The sequence below is a fragment of the Leuresthes tenuis genome, unplaced genomic scaffold (genome assembly GCF_036924035.1).
Source record: "Leuresthes tenuis unplaced genomic scaffold, fLeuTen1.0.hap1 SCAF_13, whole genome shotgun sequence".
Lineage (NCBI taxonomy): Eukaryota > Metazoa > Chordata > Actinopteri > Atheriniformes > Atherinopsidae > Leuresthes > Leuresthes tenuis.
In genome coordinates this window covers 17,087,620-17,104,513 of record NW_027325367.1, presented here as the reverse complement: position 1 = coordinate 17,104,513, position 16,894 = coordinate 17,087,620, and the positions used below count along the sequence as shown (strand labels likewise).

The following is a 16,894-nucleotide window of genomic DNA, read 5'->3' as shown; positions in this document are numbered from 1 at the left end:
AGGCATCAACACATAAAACTGGAAGTTTACTTTTAGGAATGATAGAAAAAAGCTGCTAGTTGCATTTTATGAAACCTGCAAATATTGAATCCGCTTATTGTGGGTGCTCATAAGTAATTATACACGAGTAGTAAGTGGTTATGGAGTCATTTCTCTGAAACAAGACTAAAGACGAGTGACCTGCCCATAGTTGACAGACACTTGGACTAGCCGTTTGTCCCTATTTTATCAGCAATTTTCCTATTTATTAATAAGTCACTTGCAACAGAATTTGTTTGATGTGAGCAGATCTGTGCACGATATTTGAGGTCAGTGTACACTAAGCTCTTTCACTCAGCCCAAAACACACAATAGGAAGAGGCTACTTTTTACTGACAGAGGTGTCAAAGCTATTATCCATGATTAAACACCTCAAAATCAGCGTTCAGTCTGCAGCCCCCTCCAGTGTCCAACTGAAAATAATACACCTTATGCAGAAGAAGGAAAACACTGAAGCCTGTAGTATACCAAAACCCCTTCCCAGAGAAGAGATGTAAACAGAATTATCAAATGGAGCATGGTAAACCAAAATTCTCTCATCTAAAAGTGTCAATCATGAAAATTTGGAGCCTGCTTGGAGTCTAGTTTCTGTGACAGTGGACCGATGGCAAAAAAGAGTACTTTGAGAGAGAAAGGCTTGCTATGAGTAAGGAAAGACTGGAGTAAAAAGAGAAATCATGATGAGTGAAGAGAGACTCCATCGTAATGAATATTTCATTTTATTTCTGAGCACTGATCATAGCTCTCAGTACAAATGTCATTTTTAACAAGCTGCTTTACTCACTTATTCATTTACATGTGGCTTTCTGCAGAATATTTCATGATGAAACAGAGAGAGTACCAAGATGTCTATACAGACTAACCTATTTCAAACATAAATATCAAACATTTGGATTTACTTCTAAAGTTATAGCGAGTATGGCCATCAATTTTGTTGTACTCATGTATAATGACAATAAAGAAGATTTCATTTAATTTCATTTCATTTTAGATGAGTGATGTCTGTTTTGTACAACATATAAATAGATATTGTTTCTGAACAAGATTAACAAGAAAACAACAAGAAAAAAGAGTGATAAATATATAATTTAGACTTACAGTGTAGCTTAAATGAGAAGAAACAAAACCCAGGGCAGTTTGAAAACATAAAAATCAAGCTCTACCTATGGATAGGTAGGGAGTAAGGGAGTAAGACTCAGGCAGGCAAGCAAAACAGACTGAGTGAGGCAAAGTTAAATGTCTAAAAACAGCCAATGGTCAAACAAGGTCATTTCACTAGAAACAAAAATGGCTACAAACAGGAAACAAAAAAGCGTTTCTGGAGACAAATATCAAGAAAGCCTTGACGGTACATAGTATCGGTTTGTCGCACCAACTGATTGGAATACAAAACAAACACACAAAGCAGAGGAGGTCACGCAAGTACATTCATGAGGTAAGTGATTTACAAATTAGAACAATAACTGAATGGGCATTGTGAAAATGGCTTCAGACCTTGGCGCCTCTGAGGACCTCTTGTGGTTAAAAGGAGTGAAACAGTTTAAATTTTCTTCGAGAGGTTGAGCTCTGCACTGGCAGTCATGAAATTATTCCATGTGTACATAAAAGCAGGATTGTTGCTATTGCCAAAGAACACAAAGACTGCACAGCGTTTTTATATGAAGACTCTCTTTTCTTTTCAAGATTAAATGAAAAATATTTGACTCAGACCTTATTTGAGGTTCATTCTGTGCTTCAATCAAACGTTTTCCCAGTTCCTATATGTTGCTAGATCACCCCAAGGATTAAAGTGCATCAGTCTACTAGTGTCATTACTGAGTGAGAGTATTACAGTTTCCCACTGAGAAGGGATATATTTTCTCAGAATACAGTTTGTTCAAAAACATCCCAAAATGTCCTAATTTCCTCAGTGAAACACGTGACTGGAGAACATTGATGTAAACGCTTTCCTCATTAAAGTTTTTGCACTGGTTTCTTGACACAGTGAGATAATTAATTCTCCCTGAATGAATGGGGGGGGTGTTCTCTTTCCTTTTTATGTGACTTGCACTATTCTCTCGATTGTATTTGAGGTCATTCATGTGCCAAAACCACAAAATGAGCTTTTGTGAATTGATCTTTCAACATCTAAGAATTGATCTGAATCAGTGGCTCAACACCCAGAGGTTCATTCATTCGTGCCATTTAAGGTCACCGGTGGGCTAAAGCCTATTCCAGCTGTCAGCGAGCGATAGGCAAGGCACATTTCTCTGGTCTAACTGCTGAATCACAGAGAGAAAATAGAAGCAATTCTTCAAGGCTGAAGTCTCGAACAGAAAAAAAAAAAAGTATGGTGAAAATAAATCGAATCCCTGATGAGATGGAGTTTTTTTTTCTTTTTCTTTTTTTTACATCATCTGCTACGGAAATGCTGATGGTTTCTAGTGTTGCATAAAACCCTGCTGAGAATTGCTGCGCAAAATCCCTTTCCAGAACAGCAGCTTACATTTCATGTTCAGTCGTGTGTTTTCACTGAAGTGTATCCAGACAATAAAAAAGGAGAGGTTTTTAAAGAAGAAATTACACTCAGTAAGTCATTCTATCATACTATCCTTAAATAGAATTAGTGTGGGCAGCCAACCATTGACTAGTGGTCGAAACAGGCCTCGAGGTGGGTGGGGGGGTGATGGCTCCAGATCAAAGCATTGCACCATATCCCACCTGCCTGCCAAAGGTCATTACACAGAGGAAATGAACACAGAGACAAAGAGCTGGCAGCATGGAAGGCAAATAGACAGATTGAGAAGATGCTATTTACTATATGTTTGTTTTTGCAAAAAGGAAACACTGCTGTAGGTTTTTTAGCAGCGTGAATGCAGAGATGGAGCTGTGTGATATGGTCCTTATCCACAGGCTAAATTTAATTTCCTTTGAAAGAGGAGACCGGAGAGCATTTTTATAGCTATCTGGCTCTGCGCTCTGAGTCATTGGTAGGATATTGAGACACTGCAACACTTTGATCATTTAGTAGCTCTGGTGATGTAAGTGGTAATGACAGAATGTGACAGCAACCATTCACTTTTAGATATTTTTGTTTCTTTTTTAGTTGACTGGGTCGAGTAGCGAGCATTTATTTTATACATCAAAATGAAGTGGAGAGACGGGAGCAGAGTTTCATTAGGAAAGTTTTCTTTTAAGTCTCACTGAGATACACATTAACTAACAATAAGCTGATGAATCTTCTTGAAAAAGAAAAAGAAAAATCAACCAATGGCTTGCTAAAAGATTAGAGTCAGAGAGTCTGTTCTTTTTTTAACACAGTTTTACAGGAAATGCCTGTATCTGTGTTGTTTCACTTTTCCAAGTTCAGACTCGTGTACTGTGCTCGGCGCCCCAACTCTGTGACATGTTGTTGCCTTCTGAATTGTGCTGAGTGTCATCCCTCCCTGGGCAGAAAGGAATGTAGCGAACCCAAGACTTTGACTGGAGGCAAGAAGTTATACCAAAGGGGAGGTCATACACCTCTTCAGACTCAAAGGTGTTGCCAGAGTCTTCAAAGTTCACTTTGTCCCAGGCGTGGAGTCCACGTTCATCTTTAGTCCCTGGATGATGGTAGAAAGGACATTAGATGAAGATAAGCTCCATTGCTTAGAATAACATATCAACTATTCAAAGTAACTAAATAGAAACAACAATTTATAAAACAGCATAACAGAAACAATTTAAATGTCCATAATTTAGTTTAAATTGCTTTTTAAACTCTATTTCATGAATTATTAATTTAACAAATACATTTAATCCCAACATATAAAGCTGAATAGCAATTATCCAATGCAATGTATCATAGCCAAGAAGAAAATAAATACTGTCACATATACATGGCCCATATGTGCAGCCAGCTAAAAAGCACATAAATACATACACCTTCCCACACCTACCCCACCTCGATCTTGAAAATCCCCCCCTATACATGACTACATGTTTGATTGGCTTTTGAAAAATTAATTAAATGTTGATTAAACGTTGACAGTTGTGATCTGTTTTCGTTTCAGTAATGAACACATTTCAAGTGTTGCTAATCCTTTTAGAAAAGGCTGTCTGGCCAAAAGAAGTTTTCCAATATGATGCTTCATAGTCTACCCTTGAGGTACTCCTCCTTGACAAACCAAAGATCTCCATATCACAAAGAACCTGCAAATCCAGGTCATATAAGGACCTAAGGAGGAGACTGTCAGTTACAAATATTAAATCATCAACACTTAGTATATTGAGCTTTTTGATGAGATGACAATGGCATTGGCTTCTTGTCTAATATCTTAACTGCACAGTTGTGAACCCTCCCCTAGCAAAGAAAAATATGTAAGAAAAATATGTCTATTTATTTGCTGCATTAAATGGGCAATCAGATCAATTCAAGTGTTCCAGTAAGCCTTTTGAATGAGCCGGTAGAGATATTCACAAGTCAAATTATGAAAGGGGTCTTTCCAACTCAGTAGCAGCCGTCTACTTCAGCTTACCAGGAATTGTGTTATCCAGGAGGAAGCCGAAGAATCCTCCCACAAACATGTGGGTGGTCCACAATATGCGCAACACTTGGTCCAACTCCTTGATACCTGAGTCAGACATAAAGGACAAGAGAGTGAAATATCTGAGACTTTCTGCTTTAATAAACATCACCTTGTGATTAAAAAAAGAAAGAAAGAAAAACAGCTGAAATACCAAGGCTAAAACAGTCCGGCAGTGATTCAATTGCCTTTCTTGGGTGGTAATTATACCTGTTTTGAGATGATCAGGATTCTTCATGATCCAGTTCGGAATGACAAGTGCGGAAAACACGGAGAAACCAAACACAAAGATATTCCGAGAAGAATTCATGTCTGTGAACTGCCAAACAAGATGAATCAATAAACCATGTGCACATGCAGCAGATGTGCATTTGTAAATTATATTCAGTGACATTTTTACCTGCAGATTAGAAATCCCTGCGGCAGATATGACTCCAAACATGATCAGGAACATCCCTCCAACCACAGGCGTGGGGATGGTTGTAAAGATGGCTCCAATCTTGCCCAGCATGCCCATCAAAAGCATCAAAATTCCACTTAGGAGGATCACTGTTCGACTGCCCACCTGTCACCACAAAACACCATTCAATGTATTTTCATAAAGTGGTCTAATGATTTGGAATATTCACTAAGCTGCTTTGTGCACAAAATAAAAATGCAATCAATCTCATTCATTAACTAGGTTTCCACTGTAGCTTTCTATGTTAAAGGAGAAATTGGTGCAACACAGGGGGAGAAAAAGTTGAGCAATCAATGTGAATACCTACTTTGGTGATACCAAGTGCTGCCACATTCTCACTGAAGGAGGTAGTGCCATTGCCTGTGCCAAATGCTCCCGCCAACAAAGAGCCAAGACCTTCCACACCTATGCCCCGGCTGATGGCGTGCCTTGGCGGAGGGGGTGCCCCTGAAAGCCTGGCACATGCGTGATAGTCACCCACAGATTCTGCCATGGAACATATTATTCCAGCCAGAATGCCAACCACACCTGCCAGGTTCACAGTTGGAACCCCCCACTGACCTGAATTAGGAGTCATATCGGTGGTTATTGAGCAGTCTTCAAATTAATCTTTCACCAGCGTGTCTTGTACACATACCTGGATAAGGGAATGTGAACCAGGAAGCATCGCCCACAACATTTCCTTTCACATCAGTGCGGGCCATGTGACCATACTGGGCTGAATCAGATGGTAGGACATCATAGATGGTGAGGAGGTAGCAGACTAACCATGCGACCGCGATGCCCAGCAGAATCTAATTGACATCTAACATTAATATGCTTTAGAGCATTTAACAGTGTATCCGCAACAATGGCATGGAATATTACAGCCTAAAACTTGATACATCTTGTAGGATGTAAGTACAGAAGGTCATACTGGCATTGTCTGGAAGATAAAGAAGTTTGTGGTGTGCAGTTTCTTGGTTTTGCTGTATGCAGGAACAGGCACTGGTATGAGACGAAGGTACTGAGAGAACAGGATGATCAGCACTGCAGTCCTGGGGGTATGACAGGATATCATAATGACACTCAAATGAAAGACCATCTGAGGAGATTACACTATAACAACTGAAGCTGTAGCTCTAAAGATGAGAATTAGATTTTGTGAATTTACAGACCGTGTCTTCCAGAGATGGAAGGTTGAAGCAGAAACTGCAGCCAAACACTGCTGCTTCAGAGTGGTTACTTACATAGCAGAGATGCCCCAGTGGGCTCCAGCTTTATCTCCGGCTGAGTCGTAGAGTGACAAGCCTATGAGAGAGATAGTGGGGGCAATGGTTAAGGGGCCAATGAAGCGCATGAGGAAGCCAATGAGGCCAGAGAAACCGACCAGAATCTGGAGGAGAGAGGCCACCATGATAGAGCCCTGCAGCTGTGAACACAAACCGTACCCGGGTACATTAACAATGACATCACTACTCTTTCTCTGGGAGAATGACAATGACTGGAAAGCATGTGTGCTCACTGAATTAATCATGAGCTCCATAGTACTACTGCTCTTTTTGTTTGCCTGGTTTTATCAAAGAGAACGTGTTCGTGTTGGCTCACTGCTCTCATGCGGGTCTGCCACACTTCTATGAAGACAGGTGAGGAGGTGTTGACCAGACTGGCATTCTGGGTCCAAGCAGGGCACTTCCACTCTGGCATGGACAACATGGCCATGGCTGGGGTCACCAACGCAAAAGTGCCTCCCTGCAGAATGGGAAGCCTTCAAGTGTGATAAAGAGAAATAACTTTTCATAGTCCAGTCTAAAACCATTTAGAGAAGGTCTATGTTAGTGATGTACAAGACCAGCAAAAAAACAGTGAGCAACTTCAAGCTTGAATTTGACGACTATTTTCTTTTTCTAGAACCTTTTTTTTTTGTCTGAAACTAAGAGTCAACAGGACAATGATGTTCTTTTGTCTTCCAAGTTAGTATGCCCAGCTGGCAATGTTAATGAGCCTACTTTTAGTAGACATGCCCTCCATCTAAATTTAGCATCACCTGCTGAAATGCTAACATCTTTTAATAAACATTGCAAGTGTGAGATGCTGCCCAAAATGAGATGCACTTGCACAGATGCCACATGTGCAGGAGTATTGGTTAACTGTGCATCCCCGACTCCTTATCCTACCCCTCATCAAAGAGCGTCGCTAAGTGGATCAATGCAGTAGAAAACCAGCTGGTATCCACTGGTTCCATATTGACCCAATGTCTCTCCATGATCAGTGGTGTAGGGAAAAAGGGATTTAAGGACCATACTCATTCATTTCAGTTGTCATTGAGTATATTCCCACTTCTGAACACCTTCACATGTTCAGAGCAATTTTTTCCAGGATAGCAAAAAAAGATGACCCATCCTTCTCTGTTAAGTTTAGGTATTTAATTAATAATGATGATTATCACCTAAAGTCAAGCAACAAAAGCTTAAGACGGTCGTTTTAATGACCATTTACTGCTTAGAAAAATCACTGGATGAGTACACATCCACTGGGCAAATCAGGTGCTGGCAGTAATGAGTTGTAAAAAAACCTTTAATAAGGTGCATTTTAATGGTTTGCAAATTCTTGTTGACTCAGTAATTAAATAGTTCAATCATAAAATGCTATTTCACAGTTCAGTGGTTTGATATTGACTTGTAAAGTGTAAAGTGACAGTATTCCCTCATGATTCTGCCTTAATGTTGATGTTGGTTTTGTGTTTAAACGCTCCTTATTTGACAATATCTGCAGCTTAGTGGTAATAATAGTTTTACTGGGCTCATCAAGCAAAAACATTCATGACAAGTTAAACTTTACCACCTGCCTGAAGTTACAGTTACTGTAAACATAGCCTACGGTACAAGATACAAGTATTAAGTAGCATAGTCTGCAGCTTAGCCTAAGTTACATGTTATCAGGAAGCCCCGTGTTTATACAGAGGAAAATATGCATGTACTGTATATCCTTAATTTCATATAATTATGTTCTCTGTGTACGAATTATAGATAAAATCTAATGATACAGGGTCAAAAGAGTTTCATTCTGAGACACAAAGTGGGCTCTGCATGTACTTTACTGCTTTCGTGACACACCAACAGACCCCAGCTCTCTTTTTGGACTGGATCCGCAATCTTTATTTGCTCTTGACTAAAGACTGTGACCCCATAGAAATATTGAACAATTTCCAGCCATCTATTTGTCAGTCAATTTAGTTAATTGCCTTGTCATCTCTGTTTAGGAGCAGGGCTCTGCCAAACAAACAGAGCTGAAACACTTGCGAGGCCCACCTTGTTATGCTACATCTAACCCACCTGCACAGTTGACACTGGGCCAAAATGCAACCTGGAGACAGTCATATGGATGTAATTCTTCGGCGTTTTCTTTACCGACATAAATCTCACAAACAGATGTTGGCTGGGGATAATGGACCATTGAGCAGTGAGCTTAAAAAGAACTCATGCCTGTATTCAGATGTTAAGGTACAGTGCTAAGTCACCACCTGAAAGCCTAGGAAACATGGAGTTTTGCGAATGGCCCTGTTGGATATGTATCTTGTGTATATGTAGTTTTCTTTCAGGGATCAACATTTAGAGAGGCAATTCATAAACTGCACAATTATTTGCTACTTAAAAACGCATATCTTAAATTCTGCACTTGGATATACCCACCCTAAAGATAAGTGAGAAAGAATGTCTGCACCTGAGTAATTTTATCTATTTTGTGTTTATTTTTATGGAAGATGTCGTCAATACATATAGATTACCAATAAATAAATATACTAAATATTCTCTAATGGGGTCCAGGACCTTTAACTGAAATGATACTAAGTCTTCAGATTTAAATGGTTATACCATCATTGCATTTATAAACTACTGATATAACTATATGATTCATTGAAATTCTTCAAGGTTCTACTTGAAGTAACTAAGTATGTAAGCAAAGTTAATCTCAGCCATCTGCCCAACCTCTCCTAATAGGACCGTAAGCAGTGGATTGACTGCTGCCGAATCCTCACCTGACACCAAGAGTAACCTGGAGAACGGTGCAGAGGCCAGACACAAAGAAAATGGTGTTAATGAGCCGACTCTGGGTCAGGCTGTCGTGCTGCAGACACAGCCCCTCCGAGAGAATAAGGGGGATGGAGATGATCCCACCAAATGCTGTCAGGTAATGCTGTAGAGGAGAGGAACAGCAAATTGAATGCACGGGTTCAGAGATGACACCCACAAAGAACGCAGGAGACCTATTACGCTTTTATGTCTGTTCAACACACAGAGGATGTCTTCCTTCTTTGGATTACAAAGGGCTTGATTATTTGATTAATCCTATTGTAGTGTTAAAGGAGAATTCATTTGTGATTGTTGTGTATGTGTATGGAGACAGCTACTGGTGGACGAGGTCAGTGCTTGGTTACGAAGCTTCACTGTCTGCTCTGTAGGTGTTGTATCTGTCCTAAATTGACACATAAAGATACATTTAGACCCATGGCCAACTGTTTAGCTACTTCCTGGTATATCACCCTGTAATTACTGATTTTCATTAAATGTTCTATTAAGCATTAACAAATGTGCTTGATCATGTACTAAAAGTCGTTAATAAATAAACAGGCTCCTAAGTTGTCCTGAACACACACATTTAAAGACAACAGAGAAGACATTTGCTGTCTTTTAAAGGGGATCTGGTAATTTAAAACACAGAGTGTGTTACACCCACCTGAATGGCCAGGAAAATGCAAAGGTACCAAGGAGGTATGTCAGTCACGCAATAGGTTGGTTTATTTCTGTCTTTTTCTGCCACACAAATGCTCCCACAGGTCTCATTCATCTTTCCTCGGAGTTGATCATTGACCTGTGAATCCATCTGCAAAGCCATATAAAGTCATGCTCATCCAAAGGCACTGACAAGCAAAGGTGGACAAGGAGTCATCTTCAGTTCAATCAAAAATGACTCACTGACTCATCTCAGGGCAAAGTTTTCTACACTGCCAGTGTTTTTTTTCAAATAGGCAACATAAGTTTACATACCATGTAATGATTGATATTCTACAGAATATTATGACTAGTACATCTGATCAGTCTATGTTTATAACATAGGGCATAGAACATAGGAGTGTTGAAAACACAAAAGTGTTTTTGACCTTTGATTGAACTTCCAGGAAACACAGAGATGTTTTTGTCTTTGTGTTTCTCATTGGCTGCAAATTACAGGAGCTGTCGGGAAATTAATTGAAAACATAAGTCTTTCAAGTTGATTTAAAGCTAAATAACATAGTTTGAGCTGAGTGTGTCCTGGGAGTGAGAGGATAGTGTGAAATGTGATTAACAAAAAACCCTAAAAATGTGCACAACTTTTCCAAAGTTTCATCCTTGATAACTCCCACTGGTCCCAATGATTCCCCTCTGTGAGTAATGTGTGATTCTTACCATACCAGATAACACATAGGTGAAAAAGGTGTGTTTTCATGAATGTTTAAGGATTCCTTGTTGATGCTGACAATATATTAAGCACAAAGCATTTCAATTGTCTACTTCTGCATTCTTAATGCAAGATTTTGAATATAACCAACAAAGTCTAGCAATCATAAAAGGCAACATAAATAAGAATACAAAACAAGAAAAAGTGGAACTCTAAGGTCACCCGTACTGGTATATTTTACACAAAGAATTGCACGGTACTCACATCAAATGCAAGATTGTCAAGCCCAGCACTTTCCTTCCCCGAAGCCATTTCAACTCCACTATAAAACAGATGTCTGTTGAAGGTATTCCACAATAAAGGGATTCTGTATCAGGTAAGTATCTTTAAGAGGCTTTATTGCATCCGAAGCATACTTGTGTACATGCATGGGCTGACAAGAGTGAGTGAGTGCTCAGAATCTTGACAGGAAAAGAAGACACTGAGCATAAAACCACTCATAGATCAGTCTCACCTACATGCCCTCATGTAGGCGGTTTTTCTTTTTATCTACTGGCTTATGTCAAACGTATCCTCTATTGCAGGGTGGGGTGCTTACTTCCAGGTCAAGCTTTTCAACTCACTGATGCATCAAATGAAGGAATTAAATGTGAGGAATAAATGAAGATATAAAAAGTAAATGAAGTTGAACAAATGTCAACTGCACACCTCAAAGCAAGCAGCTCCTTTTTTAAACTTAAAGCCAAACATCAACTTTGAAGGAAAATTACTCACTTATATCTGTGAGAGTTGTAAAGTTTATTTTACTGGCAAACATTTTTGCTTTATCAGACTTGCAGCTTGGACTTTGTTTTCATCTTGGGACTAAGTTGCATCTATTTTTGGCTTTACTCCACAAACTGTTCTATAATTGAGTTTTTATCCTCTTTATGATCACTGACAAGTTTACACTACATGTCATGAGCAATAATTTCTGATGAAATGATGGCTGAGAGGATGGCTATATAGACAAGAAAGTGAATGGTTGGGTGTAAAATCTTCCTCTTTGAATTAGTGCGGTGTGGGAAATGCAAGAACAATGCTAATGTCTTTAATTGACTCTACTCATGCTGAGGCCAAAGCGCTTTGATCAGCATGCTCGAGATAGTGCTGACGGCTCCTGTTAGATGGTTTATTTGATCACTGCGTATGTTACATTTCCGTCTGACTGGAACTAAAAGTTGATAGGACCAAACTGAAAAGATTACTAGATAAAGAGATTTAGTCCTTCAAAGACAGAAGTCTTCCCCCTACATAGAGGAGGAACAGAATAAGAAGACTGATAAATGTGTTGAAGCAGGCACAGCAATGAATGTTGGGGAAAATATCAGACAAAAACACACACCATAATCCAAAAAGGGTCCTAACAATTGTGCAGCGGCAAAATGATGACCGCCTCCCTTTGGATACCCAAGTGGTAGTTGATGTGAGGTCATGAGAACCCAGACTTACTTGTTTTTCAAAGCTCTTGTTAGTCCATTCAATGGAGAGGTTTCACATCACCTAGTCTCACTTAGATGGGCTAATGACACTGGGAGAAAGAGTATCACGCACTACAACCAGGTCAAAGTGACACATTTGTCTGCTAGAAGAGAAAAATGGAGCAACGTGACACCGGCTATGGACATGGTCTTCCAGCACACTGAGCAGTGAGTACTTTGCACTAACTATAGGGACATTCTTTTTTTTCAAAAACTTCCTAATATGTACTGATCTACTTGCAAAGTGCAGTTAACCCCGCATATAGACAGTCATTAATATTCTAAATAGTACTCCCTGCAGCTCACCAATCTATAATGTCATTGGTTGCAATGTAGCGCATCATTAACTCCCCGCAACGTTTTCTATAGATAACTCAACTTTATCATTTTGTGCCCTTATGGCGGGTTAATTTTTCATGCTTTGATTTTCATGAGGATTTTTAGGGCAATTTGTGTGGAGGAGTGAGTTCTTATGCAGCTCTTTGTTCATTAAAAAACAGAAGTGCATTCCCTAATTTGTTTTGTGGTGAGCATTACAGTTGAGATTTATTTCTAGGGTAATTGCTCCTGCTTATGCTTGACTAAAAAGCGACTCGGTGCCGATAGAACATACTGCATCCCCTTTTCTCCCTCGTGATTCCCCCTCTGCAAACGCTACACGGCAGCACTGCGCCAGGCAAACACACACCATCCTCTGATGCACAATACTTCATTATTCCAAGTGTGACAGTCGTGGTGCCACTTATCACTGGTAAGACTCAGATACACGTTCAGATTCATTTATACATATATCTGCGTACACATCAACACAACAACAAAGGCAAATTTTGATATATTCTAGCAGGTAAAGGTGTGAAGCAGAGATGTGAACACACAAGCTGAAAGTGAAAAACACTGAGTCAGCAGAGTTCACACCACATAAAGTATGTTTTGAAGCAGAAACAAGGCATGGTCTTTCAACAGAGCCTGAGGGAAAACATTAAGACAGCACATTTCGAAGCTCCCTGAACTTATGAGGACATAGTAAAGATAACTTGGTCCTTACCGGGTCTTAACATTTAGTAAATGCAACCTCAGACAAACAACAACACTTGACATTTTACAGCTTGATTTTTGTTCTTTCACAAAAACTAAGCCAAAGTCCATTCACCCATACTTAACGGATCATCATCAAGTGAAAGCACCTCTCTGAAAATAAAGGTTTTTGTGGTTTGCAGCTCTGTAGAATCCAGGTGTGTGTTAACACAATGTCAAGGAGGAAAGACATCAGCAATGGCCTTAAAGAAGCATACGTTGTTGCTCACAAGTCTGGGAAGAGTTATAACGTGGAAAACCAATGGAAAACATTCACGACAGTTGTCAGCCTTCCCAGAGGTGGGCATACCAACAGCTTCACCCCATGTCAGACTCTACAGGCCTCAGTTATTATGTTAAATGTTCAAGTTCATGATCAGACAATGAGCAGAGCATGAGTTTGCAAAACACAAGAGAGAGCTTTGGATAAAGAGTGGGCCAAAATTCCTCCAGACTGATGTTAGAAACTGATGATATCAAACAGAAAATGATTACTTCAAACTGTTGCCAGTGAAGGCGGTTCCACTAGTTTCTGAATAATACGGTGTACCTAATTTGCACACACTGCTTCTGCATTTTGACTTCATCATTCATCACTACACTTGATACACTTGACTTGTGAGTTATCCATGCAGTGTTAGTAACTCTTTACACCAAGGTACATCAGATTTGGGTTGTATACTGTTAGAAGTAAAAACCAAGTGACAGTTAACCAGTACTTAATGATATACTTGTAACCCAGGTTTATCAGGAAACTAATGTTTAGTTAACAGTCAATTAACCAGAAGTCAAGTCAGTATCGAATGAATTGGCACTGGATAGTTTGTTGATAACTGCTCTTTATTTCCTTTGAAATGGCTTAATTGTTGTCGAGATGGTTATTTTTTTTTTGTATTAGCGTGGTGCCCAAACAATTTCTCCTAAAAATGGATTGGCCTGATACATGATAGTAGTCGGTCCTCAGAAGATGATGTACAACTGAAATTTCAGTAAATGTTGGTTACTGTTCTGCCCAGGATTAAATACTTTGTCTATGATTGGGGCTGACCTAATGCTCTTCCAGTCCACCTCACTTGAACTTTGTGCTTATCAGCTAAGATAGTTAATGGCTTGCTGAGCATTAGCGTGTAGCTACAGCTTCTCCAAGTCACTAGCATGGCTATGAACTCTAAGTCATGGAGATATGACCTGCTTTAAAGTCCTTATCATTTCACTTGATAGTGTGCACTGGTTTAATGTATTCTCAAGCAACGTCCCAACTAATGAAACTGAGCAGGAAAAAAAATCAAGTAAATGACTAGTCTGGACCCTTGAGGTCCTTGTGCTCTGGGGCCCTCTTTGTCTGATTTGAGTGTCAGCTCTGCCTGCCTATAGCTTTTGGATACTCAGCAAATACTGCATGGCACTTAGAAGAAGCTCTGCGGGCTAAATGAAATGACAGTGAAGCTCCAACTGATGCATGCGAGCGTAATTACAAAGCTACTCTGCTTTCTATGCACTCGTCAGACAGGATGATGGGGAGGTTTTATCATAACCTATCAATGAATATTCCAAACTGAAGACTCACCGATGCTTTCTCAATGCAATAATGGGACCTGAAAGTGCCCATTCATAGTTCAGCTTCGGCTTGATTTATCCCTATTATATCAGTCTTACAGGTCAAGGCTTATCATGATATGCAATATCTTCAAGCAGCTTCTGTTCTTTGTGTCATTTGTAAATGAAAGAAAGATATCAGCTTTACAATTGATTCTCATTGAGGGAACCCGAAGTGAGCCACAGCATATGAATCTGAAAGCCAACTTTAATATGAGGACTCTTTCAGCCGAAAAATGAGTAGTTGTGTGCATGTTATTGTGTGTGTGTGTGAGTTGTGTTTTTCTTTTCCTATCACCCATGAGCGTTATGTAATTAATGCAGACGGTTTTAGTAAATAATTTAATTTCAACAAGATGATTAAAGATTCCATTTGGTCCTTTGAGGAGAAAAAGGATCATTAACACAACTTAGGAAGGGTAAACATGAATAAATTATGAATGAGCCAGAGCAGACCAGTCTGTTTGAATATTAAACTATGAATAATGGTAACTGTAAAAACATTTGTTTTAAAAGTCATTACGCTAAACTACTTGTGGTGAAGTTTTCTGCGAGTGATACTTTCTACAATTATCGCACCCTCATAGAAGAACATAACTAATTTCCTGTGTGATATTGTCTCATCCAGAATATTATGAAGACTGAACACAGAGTTTAGAAAAGAGTGGTTTTATTGTTATAAAAAGGGAATCAAAATTACAACCAGAAGCGAGAATCTTGACAGTGAGTTGCAGCAAACATAGTATGGTGAAATCCCCCTCAAAGCCACATCCAGAAATACCTTATTTCCACATCTATAGTATAGATGTATATTCTATATCATACCCACAGACCATGCAGCTCCTTCACTGCCCTTGTGGGGCCGATGGGGATCCAGGCGTGAGGATCTCTTCAGAGGGATATGGAGCAGCACTTCTCTTACTGCAGGGTCAGCTCATTTTTAATGTGGTTGGCAGTTTACTGACATGTGTTAATGAAAGCCACATAGTCATGCATGACACAGTGTCATCACACTTTGCCTATGGACAGGGACACAGTATTGATGTTGCTACTACTGGCAAAATGAATTGCTTTTAAGACATCTTGAAGCAAGCTTTTTATTGATTTCGTCTCTGCCGTTAACACAACTGATCTTTTCATTCAGAAACTCAAACGCTTTACAATCGTCTGTCTCAGGTCTCCGGCTCCAAGTGCGCTGCTATGCGGAGTTTCACTTTGTGGGCTGATTGATATCTGTTGTCTTAATAAAAAAAACTGTTTCTGTTTTATTACGCTTCTTTTGAGGGTTAGTTAAACTATGGCTGCACGATTCAGGAAGCTTTCGGTGTCTTTCAAATCTAAAATAGATCCTCTCTAACTGCAAATATAAAACACTGTGCGGGAAACAGTACTAGGGTAGCTAGTATTAGAGAGCTATAGTTAAAAAATACACGTGGTGATTTCGAACCACCAAGTTGAAAGGACAAACCTGTAAATCCAGCTGCAGGTGATCGCACCGCGTCACTGTTGTCATGCCAATACATTTTTATCTGAAAAGTTTTGAAAGGTTTTAAAAGGTATCTCAAGTCTTTGCTCCATTGAGGTTAAAAAAAACCTGCAATCTAATAATGGTTAAAGGCACACCATGCAGGATCATCTTAAATAAACAATGGTTGAAGAAAAAAATGGGATTTGACTAATGTTCCTTTCCTTTCTCTGAACTCAAAAGTGGAGCTTTCTTTAAAAGTAACCAAGCTGTTTTTGAATCTAAACCTCATCAAAACCTTCGATGGATTTCTCACATCATACCGGTGAAATTGAAGTCTTTTCGTTCGGCATATATACTGCTCCTGGAGCTTTGAAAGCCAAAACTGGTGTTGTGTCGTATAGTATTTGTAATGTTCTGCTTTATCATGACAGTACTAAAAAAAAAAATAACCCTCACCCACTCTTTGTTCCCTTTTTATTTTATCTATTTTTCAACAGCTAACAAAAGACAGGCTGTTATACAAGTGAAATGTTTACAAGTCTTTTCTATTGAGCCTGTATGGGGAATAAAAGTTTAATAGGATCCTGTAGCATGTGCTTTCCTCTCTTGGGTGTTTTTACATGTTGATACAAACTATCCCTATTACACAACTTGAATGTGTGATTGTGATGAATTGGCGGACACAAATTGTCCACAGGGCCCATCGCACCATTAACTAAAAATGTGAAGTTGAAGTTGTGAAGAAGTACTTAAATTCTTGTTCTTTTCTACTAAG

The 16,894-nt window shown here is 39.3% G+C and overlaps 1 protein-coding gene across 1 annotated transcript; it reads right to left on the bottom strand.

Moving 5' to 3' along the window:
• Positions 1–3,384: 3,384 nt before the first annotated feature.
• LOC140266782 (solute carrier family 23 member 1-like) lies at positions 3,385–10,817 on the bottom strand. The gene is made up of 12 exons (XM_072361883.1): positions 10,726–10,817; positions 9,760–9,906; positions 9,062–9,219; positions 6,631–6,790; positions 6,273–6,454; positions 5,960–6,080; positions 5,681–5,837; positions 5,351–5,604; positions 4,984–5,148; positions 4,794–4,902; positions 4,536–4,631; positions 3,385–3,620 (listed from the first exon to the last, which is right to left on the bottom strand). The coding sequence occupies exons 1-12, from the start codon at positions 10,771–10,773 to the stop codon at positions 3,385–3,387; spliced, it is 1,833 nt and encodes a 610-aa protein (XP_072217984.1). The 5' UTR covers positions 10,774–10,817.
• Positions 10,818–16,894: the final 6,077 nt, after the last annotated feature.

What these genes read in the sequence shown, in the direction of transcription:
- LOC140266782 (XM_072361883.1), bottom strand. Translation starts at nt 10,773, where the DNA reads ATGGCTTCGGGGAAGGAAAGTGCTGGGCTTGACAATCTTGCATTTGAT. An exon ending in GGCAGACCCGCATGAGAGCA is followed by an intron (nt 6,455 to 6,630) that starts GTGAGCCAACAC and finishes TTGTGTTCACAG; the next exon opens with CTGCAGGGCTCTATCATGGT. An exon ending in CAGCACTTGGTATCACCAAA is followed by an intron (nt 5,149 to 5,350) that starts GTAGGTATTCAC and finishes TTGTGGTGACAG; the next exon opens with GTGGGCAGTCGAACAGTGAT.